Source organism: Fusarium pseudograminearum, chromosome 3 (genome assembly GCF_000303195.2).
Source record: "Fusarium pseudograminearum CS3096 chromosome 3, whole genome shotgun sequence".
Lineage (NCBI taxonomy): Eukaryota > Fungi > Ascomycota > Sordariomycetes > Hypocreales > Nectriaceae > Fusarium > Fusarium pseudograminearum.
In genome coordinates this window covers 291099-302482 of record NC_031953.1, presented here as the reverse complement: position 1 = coordinate 302482, position 11384 = coordinate 291099, and the positions used below count along the sequence as shown (strand labels likewise).

The 11384-nt window shown below is 46.3% G+C and overlaps 5 protein-coding genes across 5 annotated transcripts; 4 read left to right on the top strand and 1 right to left on the bottom strand.

Moving 5' to 3' along the window:
• Window positions 1–130: 130 nt before the first annotated feature.
• Window positions 131–1906, top strand: FPSE_04073 (uncharacterized protein; the record flags this gene model as incomplete). The annotated part of the gene is made up of 1 exon (XM_009257191.1): window positions 131–1906. One exon carries the CDS (start codon window positions 131–133, stop codon window positions 1904–1906), a length of 1776 nt encoding a protein of 591 aa, XP_009255466.1.
• Window positions 1907–2125: 219 nt separating this feature from the next.
• Window positions 2126–2335, bottom strand: FPSE_04074 (uncharacterized protein; the record flags this gene model as incomplete). Its single annotated transcript, XM_009257192.1, has 1 exon — window positions 2126–2335. One exon carries the CDS (start codon window positions 2333–2335, stop codon window positions 2126–2128), a length of 210 nt encoding a protein of 69 aa, XP_009255467.1.
• A 674-nt stretch (window positions 2336–3009) lies between these two features.
• Window positions 3010–4518, top strand: FPSE_04075 (uncharacterized protein; the record flags this gene model as incomplete). Its single annotated transcript, XM_009257193.1, has 1 exon — window positions 3010–4518. The coding sequence occupies one exon, from the start codon at window positions 3010–3012 to the stop codon at window positions 4516–4518; it is 1509 nt and encodes a 502-aa protein (XP_009255468.1).
• A 566-nt stretch (window positions 4519–5084) lies between these two features.
• Window positions 5085–6854, top strand: FPSE_04076 (uncharacterized protein; the record flags this gene model as incomplete). Its single annotated transcript, XM_009257194.1, has 1 exon — window positions 5085–6854. One exon carries the CDS (start codon window positions 5085–5087, stop codon window positions 6852–6854), a length of 1770 nt encoding a protein of 589 aa, XP_009255469.1.
• Window positions 6855–9514: 2660 nt separating this feature from the next.
• Window positions 9515–11190, top strand: FPSE_04077 (uncharacterized protein; the record flags this gene model as incomplete). Its single annotated transcript, XM_009257195.1, has 2 exons — window positions 9515–9719; window positions 9770–11190. 2 exons carry the CDS (start codon window positions 9515–9517, stop codon window positions 11188–11190), a joined length of 1626 nt encoding a protein of 541 aa, XP_009255470.1.
• Window positions 11191–11384: the final 194 nt, after the last annotated feature.

Here is an 11384-nt window from a genome sequence, read left to right as displayed (position 1 = left end):
ATCGAAATTACAATTACAATTACGCTATTGAATTAACAAAGAAGGGTGGCACCATTAATAATTATTAACTGTAATTTATCTAGGCCGTTCGTAAACTCACAATTATTCAGTAAAGTTCTAGTCTACGACAATGGTAGCCCTCTATCGCTACACAGCCTTGGATCATAATGGAATGATCCGAATTCTCACACTTTCTCCTGCCGTCTGTCACGAACATGACATCAATATCAAGTTAACTTCGGCGAGCCTAGATACCTGCACATATGAGGCGCTATCATATACATGGGCAACCGAGGATGGTGATGCGACACTTTCACACTCGATTTACTGCGAGGGAGCTGTCATCAAGGTTTCCAAGAACTGCCAAAATGCTATGCGAAAACTTCGATTGCAGATGGAGGAAAGAGAGATGTGGATTGATGCCATCTGTATCGACCAGAGCAACCATGAAGAACGAGGCAGACAGGTAGCTATGATGGATTTGATCTACATAAGGGCGAAGAGAGTCGTCATCTGGCTCGGGGATGCATCCAAGCTTCGAGACTCAGAGACTGGACACCCCATTTCTGACATTTTCATGTCATATCTTCGATCTATGGTACCTGATATACGAAAGTCAGAGGCGCACAGAGAAGAGCCCAGGTCATTGCACCTTTACAACAACCTGACAGGACAGGCAGCCGAGTATGTAACCAGTGGATACATGACCACACTTGTCAGAGGATTCTTAGATGTTGTTCTACGGCCATGGTGGGAGCGGGTATGGGTTGTCCAAGAGGCAGCTTTAAATATGTCAACAACTGTCATTTGTGGGGAGCAAGAAGTTGACTACAAATACTTTTACGACTTTTTCTCTCATGTCTACGGAGACATCAGCCATGATGGAGGATTAACATTTACCTTGCTCGAAGGATTCAAGCATCAAATGTACTCGGTGTACCTGGTAAGGGAGAGGGTTCATGACCTTGGTCCCGCGACAGTTCTGTACGATGTCCTTGCTCGCAGCCGTCGACTCCGAGCTACTGACAAACGGGATCACATCTTTGCTCTACACAACATCATCGGCGATCTCAAAAATCAGCTTCCACCGCTGGACTACAAGGATACTGAGGTAAAGGTGTTCACTGATATGACAATCACGTTCTTAAAGCTCCTTACGCCGTTTGAGGTTCTGCTCCAGGCAACGAATACTATACACACACAGGACTTTCCCTCATGGGTTACGAACTGGTCGCAAAGGCCACAACTCCACATTCCTCCTAGTGATGGGCTATACAATGCCTCAAAGGGCTCTTCCGCTTGCTATAGCGTGCCGAGTGACGGAAAAAGGCTAACGGCTCGTGGGATATTTGTAGACATACTGCAAGATATACCAAAGGTTGGTGAATCTTGTTACCAATATCCATATGTCCCGTCCAAGGGCATATTGGGGTATCAGAAGTCCTGCAGCACTGGGTTATCCCTAACGAGATATCCCACTGGCGAAGACGTTCGGGACGTCCTCTGGAGAACATTGTGCTGGAATGTCGACTCGCACTGCCATTACCCAGCTGAGGCTGGACTCGCGCAAAGTTTTGACAAGTTTCATGAAGCTCTGTTCTCCGGAAATAGCATGGAACAGATAGAAAGGGATCTGCTGGAGAAGGCTACCGCATTCAACGACATATGCGTGCACTCGATGCCGATAGGGATAACGTCGCGGGGTTATCTGGCTTCGGTTCCATGGACCTCTGAGCCCGGGGACGTTATTGCCATTCTTGCTGGAGGGGAGGTGCCATTTGTTCTTCGTAAAGATCATGTAGGTGTGGATTATCGGTTGATTGGATCGGGCTACGTACATGGTATGATGAACGGTGAAGTGTTTCCGTCGGACCCAAGTGTTTTAGATTGGATCACACTACACTAACAATTATATATTTAATGATTATGAAATTTCATTATTATTTCTAACTTTAGATGGAATGAGTGTGTCATTTGCAAGGCCTCTCTTCTTGCGAGATTGTCCACAACAGCTTATTTATATCTGTTCCATTGTGTTACAATTGAATCATTGTAGTAAACTACACTAAAAAGGAAAGTTGATGGACTTAGAACATCTCCTCCGCTAACCGAAGAAGTCTGCTTATCACTTGTTGCGCTTCTCCCGACTGCGCTTTCCAGCAGCAAACATGGCTTCCTTCATCTGGGCCTGTCTTTCTTCTTCCGCCTTCTTTTCCTTCTCAGCTTTCGTCTCGTCGCGCCTTTCCTTACTGGACTTCCCGGCCTCGACCGTAGCGTCTTCATACGCAAGTTCTCGTTCAAGGCTGTCCTCCTTTTGCTGACGGCTACCGACCATGATGAAGACCTAAAGTTGCTTATTAGAAAGGTCACTTATTACCAACTATGTATCCCTGCTCACTTTGGTAGTTAGCCTTGTAAAGATAATTATCCAAGTAACTTTGGTGCGCGATAGCTCGAAGCAAGGTTCGGAACTTCTGGGTGAGTAACAGGGCACAACAGTAGTTCCCGTGTAAAGCAAGTAAGAAGTGAAGAGGTAGATTGTACGTGTTCTAGAGACTGATAGAGATCGAATGTCTTTGGGGTGGATGGGGACGGCTCTTTATAGTCTCTGACGGCGTTTCATCGTACTCACTGTGTCGCAATAGTTGCCGTCTTCTTCAAAGCAACAACCACAACTAAAGTTTGCCATGTATCATATGATGCCTTCAAATCTCTGGAAACGGTAATGATCGATAGGCAGCAGGCCAAAATAATGACCTGATTATCAGAGGAATCAATCAGAATTGAGTATTGTTTTTCCACTTCTACACTTGACATACCAACACCCAACAACCAACAACTAGGTGACCAGCCAATTTACCAGGATCCTCAGATGTTATGCCTCAGGCAACAAAAACTCAAGGATCTCCGTGTCCCCCGCCACTAAGTGTTCTGTGAATTTACCTGTTTCTCTTTCACCATACAGGCTCCTCTGAATACTCGACAAGCAAATTTGTTGTGATTGCCAAGATGACAAAAGCTCGACAGAATTTCGACGATGTGGCATGGGATAAAAATGACGAAGCTTGGGACGAATCTCAGAAACAGCTGCGACTTAAATCTACCTGCCGTCAGGTCGAGGCTCTAGCCCAAAAGGTCCTGGGGAAGAAGTCAGCATCACTGGTCTCGCCAATCTTCTTCGGCGGGTTCAATGTCCTCTATCGAATTAGCTTTGAAGAAGATTCCACCCACGTTCTTGTTCGACTACCTTGCCCCGATCTTGTCCAGTTTCCAGAAGAAAAGATACTATACGAGGCCGCAGCTATGGAATACCTTGCCAAAAATACCACTATCCCCGTTCCAACCCTCTTTTACCATACTTCATCCTCAGATGTTGGACCTGCCTTGATCCTGCAACACATAAATTATGTTCGAGACATGTCAGATGCTCTTGCAATCCCTAATCAAGACCCGGAGGAGACTCCAGTTCTGAACCCAAACATCGAAGAAGACACGCTTAGGAAGTTGTATCAGAAGATTGCCGCTATCTTATCGCAGCTTTCTAGACCTACTTTTACCCGGATAGGGTCGTTGATTGAAGACGATAACGGTTGCTATGCGGTGGCTGGACGGCCCATCACCCAAAACATGAACAGCATGATTCAACTTGCAAATATCCCAAAGGCAGTACTGCCAGAACCCCATCAGACCCACGACAGTGCCGACGGCTGGTACGCTGCCTCAGCGGAGATGCACATGGCACAATTACTCTTTCAACACAACGATCTTGTCCGCTCAGAGAACGATTGTCGGAATAAATATGTGGCCCGTTTCCTGTTCCATTCTCTTGCTAAACAGGGCCGTCTATCTAGTTTCGGATTTAGTGAGGATGACTGGTCGGCCCAATCTCAAATCTCCAAGTTCATATGCCGAGCACCTGAAGGGTCTGACGGTTTCCGACTTTGGTGTGATGACTTGAGGCCAGTTAACCTTCTTGTAAATCAGGAAGACGACATCATTGCGGCCATTGATTGGGAGTTTACATATATTGCACCCACGCAATTCAGCCTTGATCCGCCTTGGTGGTTGTTATTGGAGGCCCCAGAGATGTGGTCTAGTGGAATCGACAATTGGGCTGATGTATACGATGAGCGGCTGAAGACCTGGCTGCTTGCGATGGAAGAGACTGAGATTGGTGCGATTGAGTCACCACCATTTAAGCTATCTGCTTACATGCGTGAGAGCTGGTCAAGTGGTAGGTTCTGGCTCAATTACGCGGCGAGGAAGAGTTGGGCTTTTGATGCAATCTATTGGAAGTTCTTGGACGAAAGATTCTTTGGTCCCAGGGACGAAATCAACCAAGAGGACTCGTATTGGAGAGCAAGGGTGCATCTTCTAGGAGAAAAAGGAAGACAAGACATGGAAACAGTCGTGGCAAGAAAGATGGGCGAGGCAAAAGAGCGCGTCTTGGTAGACTGGGATCCAACCGCAGCAAAGACCCTTCTGTGCAAGACACTAGACAACAGTATCAGGCTTTGATCTTTGGGATAGTAATTCAAGTTATCTGCATTGCATGCTGCAGAGCAGTCTCGCGAGGTAACTATTGGTAGTGGCCCCCACGAGTGGCATCCCTGAAAGTGGCAGATATATTTATGCACAAGAAAGGAGGCATACAGCCGGTTTTTCAGCTCTCGCGTGTATTTTAAAATGATTGGATAGACGGTTTTGCCTCCTACATCACGAGGATAACGCCACAGTTTCACAATAGTAAAACAGTGATATTAACAAGCCTCGCATTGATACTACAATAGACGTGGCAAACAAACGATAATACATTACTGGCAAGTTTTATCGGACAGTTGAGTTGGTTCTAACGCTTGGTGCACCATTCACTTTTAAACAGAGGGTTAGACGCGACTATTAAGACTTTAACGCGGTGGAGAGATACTTGGGTTGGTAAGACATGAATATGTAGGTGAGACGCCACGATATATAAATATAGACGAGGCTCCGAGATGTGACCAACACTCACCCACATTAATAACAAAAAGCTGCCTTCCCCTCACCTATGCAGCCTGGTTTACAATTTCTCCTTAAAATGCAAAATGGATCACGAAATTCGTCAACAGTCAGGCCGCAATGGGGATTTGTCCCCCAAAAACGACAAACTCGCTATACCAATGGATGAGATTAGGCTCTTGTCATCTCGCGAATTAGCAGGTGACTCCGAAACGTCCAGCTCAGAAAATCTTAAAGGGTTATCACAACGCCCTGGTGTTATCAAAAGATGCTTCCACAATCTCTACAAGCAATGGGAGTCCTACAAATCAAAACCCTGGAACATGTGCATTTTGCTCGTATTAGGCACCGTTTTTGCTCTTGGGCACCACCTCTTCTATTTGATGCTTGATGAGAAACCCGCCACCGACCAATCCCTCATGCTCCGATATGGTACCATCCTTGCATTCTGTGCCAAAGCTAGCCTTGGTACCGCAGCTGCCATGGCCTTCCAACAGAGAGCTTGGCTGGTTCTCCGCCATAAGATGGCACGCCTCGATACTGTCGACTCCATCTTTACTGCCAATACCGACATCTTTTCATTATTGACCTGGTCTTCCATCAATAAAGCCAAGATCGGAACTCTTATTGCGGTCTATTGTTGGATAACACCGCTAGTAGTGGTATTAACTTCTGAAACCCTATCTGTTGTGGTCGGAACAAGGGTGGAAAACGGAACATGTCCGAATGTACGGACCTTGAACTTCTCAAATCAAAAAATTGTTTATTGGCGCACGCCGATGAAAGTCAATGACCGTTTTCTTATGTCAGTGTCCCTTTGGAACACAACTACCGATGGTGAAACAATCAATTCAACTGACTCAAACGAGTTCGACTATTTTACTGGTTCTTCCCAGCAATGGGATGGTATGATTGCGTCCAGGGTTGTCTTATCAACCGAGCCTCTCGTTAGGAAAGAAACGGGTCAAGAGATCTGCTCAGCCCGTTGGAATTGCTCCTATGTTATCAGCTTTGTCGCCCCAGGTTACAAATGCGAGGAGCTTGCGTCCGGGGTCAATTCTGAAGTGCGAAATCTCGGGCAAGCAACACCACCTTTCGACACGAGCGCTCTCGCGCCAATGGGGAATTACACATATTATGCAAAGAACGACTTGGGGGAGTATCAAAATCCCCAGATACTGTCTGGTGCTGGGGGCCGGCCAAAACAAAAGCCTCCGTACCCAAAGAACCTGGGTGCGTTTAGAGCAGAACCTATCATGTGGATCGGGTATTGTACTGTCAAAAATCACTCGAAGCCACAACCACCTGAACCAAGAAAGGGGGATTGGTATAAAGCCTATACGCCAGTGATTATTGGCTGTGAACATTACGAAGTCAACTACACCATTAAATTTGACTTTGTGGAAGGGGTACAGTCGCACAAGATTCTTCATCGCAAATACATCAGAAAGGTTGTTAATACTACTCTCACATCGGAAAGGGATCAAGATAAGCGGCTCAAAGACCGAACAAAGGCAGTTCCAGAGAAAAACTACGTATATCCTCTTGATATTGGGAAATATCGGCTTACCGCAGCTTATCACTCACTTGGTTACACTCTACGACGAACCTTGAATGGGACAACGACAATGCCCAATTTCAATGTTAATTCACAGATTCTTATAACACCATTAGTCGATAGGATAAATTATCTTCCCGTGGAGAACTTCCGTCACGCTATCATGAACATGTACGAAAATATGGTCCTATCATTATTATCGGACCCCTCCTTCAGTGTGGTATCATGGGCTTCAAACGGTAAACCATCAGGACCTTTCAAAGGTGGAGCGGAAACAGCCTATCCTTGCCGCAAGTAACGATACATCAATGTGTTCAGTTACAGCAAGACGCAGCTACTCGCGGTATACGCGGCAAGTATCGCATTGGCCACTGTGGCGGTTCTACTCGGACTCCAGGCCTATCTAGAGGAAGGGAGAATGCGTGATATGAAACCTTCTTCCATTATCACAGCTTCCAGAGCGTCAGATCTTCATGATTTAGGTGCGAAAGGAGATGTTAGGATCGGTTATGGACTTGTACAAGAGGCTGGAAGAAGTGTGAGAAGTTTTGGTGTGGAAGGAAATGTGACACAACCACAAAGGCAGGAGATGTAATGGGACAGACCTTCTGTGAGTCAAGGAAACCCCATTTGAATATTAGATGGTACAGATGCAGAACTGGGAGCTATTCATATTTCGTATTTACTGCCCTCATATCGAAGCACATGCACACTCAATATACTCATAATTCTCATGTTACTGACGGCTGATGGATGCACACAGATCAGTAACTCAATAAATATCGCCGATACAGTAACATACATTACATATAAGCTCATTGTTATGTACCATGAGTGCAACTTGTCGCAGCATAAAGTATCGATCCGTATTCATCCACTCCCTCCAACCATCTGTCCACTCTCTTACGCCTTTCAAGCACACCTTGTTCATCAAGATCCCGAGGCATAGGCCATAGTTCATCGATCTGGAACAAATTGCCAGGCCAGTCTACTAGGTGAACATTATAGGTCTTTTCCCACTCATGCCGGACACTTGACTGCCACAGCGACTTGCTTGACGGTGCAGGCAAGCCTGTTAACTCAGCCCCCAGATAGATTGAAAACCCATCATGAGCGGAAAGAACATTATCGAAATTGTACATTGTAAATAGTGTCCGTCGTTTCGCTTCTGCCACAATCCAGTCTTCCCACCTTGGCCGGATCGCTTGTTGTTCGGAGAGACAAACCAGACCTCGACGTGAACAGGCACAAGCGATCTCTTGAAGGTTGATGATAGCTTGTCGCAGGAAGGGGACTGAACCGCCAGGAGTGAGATAGAAGAACAGAACCATTGAGTATATCAGATGTGCTTGAAATGCTCCGAGTAAATTGATATCGTCGTATGTGGCATGTCGCTCATAGAGGTTGTTCATTTCCCGTTGTATGATATTAGCAGCAACCTCTTGACTCCCAGGAAGGGTTTGTTCGCAGATCCGGACTAGGCTCAGACATGTCGAAAGAGGCGGGGTGATCAACTCTGCAGTGACTTGAGACGCGTGGATAAAAGGAGGAATTCCCCGACCTCGAACCATCATGGACGCGTACGATTTGAGAACGCGAGAGACGAGACTTATTATGCTGGGGGGGCATTCCTTGACGATTTGTCCAGGCAATGGGATATACGAGTTTAACCAGCGATTTTTGATGTCGTCGCTGTTAATTGGACACACAAGCGCGAGACTTGAAAAGTCCAGAACTTCTGCTTCTTTTCCATGACTTGTCCTCCTTAACGGAATCGTTGGCAAGGGGGTTGAAAATGAGCTGGTGGGGGTATTTCCAGCTATGCTTTCTACAGACAAAAGACTTGTGTTTGGCGTTTGTTCTCTTGGAAGCGAGTCTTGATGACTATCGACAGCTATACCAGGCGTTGGCATCGAGTAGTCCATTTGTGTCTCTTCAAACAAGCTTGTGTCGTGTCCATCTCTGACTTCCGCTGTCGGGTAATTGCAGGTCAGGCTGCGGAGTGCACATCGCCCGCATGTTTCTGGTCTTCGGTCACATTTTGCCTTGGCTGATGAGCAGGGTTGACAAGCTTTCTGCCGAGATGTTGAATATCTTGAGGATTTGGTACGTGGCATCTGCTTTACAAAAGTGGTCGAGCTAGAGGTAAGACAGTCACCAGAACATTACGGTGGAGAAAAGCATGACGCATTCATGATCGGAATAATAGTATTCCGGTCATTATAACGCGTTGTGCTGGCTGTGTTGAAGAATGCCAACAGTACAGCATCGCAATGGTCATGACGATAGTCCGTAGAGTCGTAATGCCATGATATAGTGCCATTGAATTATTTAACAAAGTTATATTTGTTCTCGTAACGTCATGAGCGATGTGCATATAGTGCGCCATAAAGATTTGCTGCCAACATTCATCAACACATCAGTATTGCCCAAATTCTCCTACTTAGCTTCGAGCACAAATGACCATGACAGACGCAAATGAGTATCCAAACTCATTGGCACCTGTGATTCCAAGACAGATTAGCGTTCCCCGTAACTAAAAGCTTGCGCATATGATAGTGAAGTCTGGTGCATCTCATAAGCTATGAGATAATTATATGTTAGTTAAAGGACGTGTCGATAGCAAAGTCGGTTGAGATGAGTGAACCAGCGACAGAAATGCTCTATGGATGTATCGGGGGCTCCATGGATTGTGAAGACTTAGTGACAATTGGTCTTCGGACCTCGGAGCTGAGTGACAAGGCAACTACCCTGTACTTGCTCAACTCCGAACTCCGGTGCTCCATCCTTTACCCTGTAGTCATATTGTGTACATTATTTAGCATTAGTCTTCAAAGGGCCATGCGTGAGCACATTCGACTTTAATTATTCATGTCGATCTATTATAGATAAATACTTATTAAATTTCCTATTCTCTTTTCTTTATATCATTTCTGATTTCTCATTGAATCGTGAACAATGAACTTCAACCCTGGCCAAGAACTAGGTGCAGATAAAGCTCATCATGCTCCGTCTATCCCTATCCCTCCAAAACCTAATGAATCGTCCACGGTTCCACGGACTCTAGTCAATGCTTCATCACCTGACGATGAAGAGCCGTATAGTATGTTCGACAAACGTCAAACAGCCTTGATCGTGACTCTTGTCTCTATCGCCGCGACATGTAAGTACTATAGTACTCCCAATTCGACCATCTTGTTAACATGATCATAGTCTCAGGGTTCGCTTCAAACATATACTTTCCCGCTCTACCAACCATCGCTCATGATCTAGGCGTCTCTGTCGAATTGATCAACCTCACGGTTACTTCCTACCTCATCTTTCAAGGCCTAGCTCCCAGCCTCTGGGGCCCGATATCAGATGTCAAGGGCCGAAGAGTGGCGTACTCTCTGACCTTTATTGTCTTCCTAGGGGCGTGTATTGGTCTAGCAGAGGCCAAGAACTACGCGACCATGGTTGTGTTGAGATGCATCCAGAGCACTGGCAGTGCAAGTACGATCGCCATCGGTTCCGGCGTCATCGGAGATATCACGACTCGAGACAATCGTGGTGGGCTCATGGGTATATTCCAGGCTGGGTTACTGGTACCTGTGGCAGTGGGCCCAATCATTGGTGGCGCTCTGGCTGGATCCCTCGGTTGGAGATCCATATTCTGGTTCCTGGTCATCTATAGCGGGATCTTCTTGCTTTGCTTGATTCTACTTTTACCCGAGACGCTGCGGTCTATGGTTAGTAATGGGAGTCGGACACCTACACAGGTCATAGCCAAGTATCCCTTGCGCTTCTATCAGAAGACCACTAGGACGAAATGGAACCAAGACAAAGACAACACTTTGCCTATCGCGACGAAGAACATCGATATCACACGGCCCTTCCGCATCCTGATCAGCAAGCAGGCGGCTCCCATTATCGTCTTTCTCGCAGTCTATTACGCTGTCTGGCAAATGAGTATCACAGCTATGTCTAGTCTATTCGAAGACAAATATGACCTGAGCCAGACTAAGATTGGGCTGACCTTTATCGCGAATGGCGTGGGCTCCATGATTGGTACTCTGGTCACAGGGACGATACTGAACATAGACTATCGTCGTGTCAAAGCTCGGCATGAGGCTAAACCTGCACAAGGCAATGCAGAGGACGACGTTGAAACCCTTGATGTGCAGAAAGCGAGGGAAAGTGACTTCCCACTCGAGACGGCGCGTCTACGCCTCGTCCCAATATTTTCTCTCCCCCAATGTGCATCAATCTTGCTCTTCGGCTGGACTATTCAATATCCCCACAAGGTTCACATCGCCGTGTCAATTGTATCAACATTTATTACAGGTTGGACTGCTGTCTCCACACAGTCAGTGGTCATGACATACCTAGTCGACGTGTACAGCGACCGCAGCGCTGCAGCTAGCGCCAGTCTCAACCTCGCCAGGTGCTTATTCGCTGCGGGAGGCACGAGTTTTATTATGCCCATGATCAACTCTATTGGTGTTGGGTTGGCCTTTACTGTCTGTGTCGCGGTGCAGGCTCTTGCTATGCTGAGTTTGGCTGTCCAATGGAAGTTTGGGGCAAGATGGAGACATGAAGCCGATAACAGGCAAGTGAACTCTGATATTCAGCATGGTTGGGGTAGTGAAAAGTGACGAGAAATGGAAGACAGTCCTCTACAACATGTTGTGGATATGATATATTAATACAATCCTGGATGTCACTGCAAAAGCATGCAGAGAGTGGAGTGTACAAAGGTCGAGGGCGAAAGCATGAGAGAACATAAGTCCAATTAATTAATGATAAACAGTAGCTACAAAAATACAATACTGAAACAGAAATACACAGA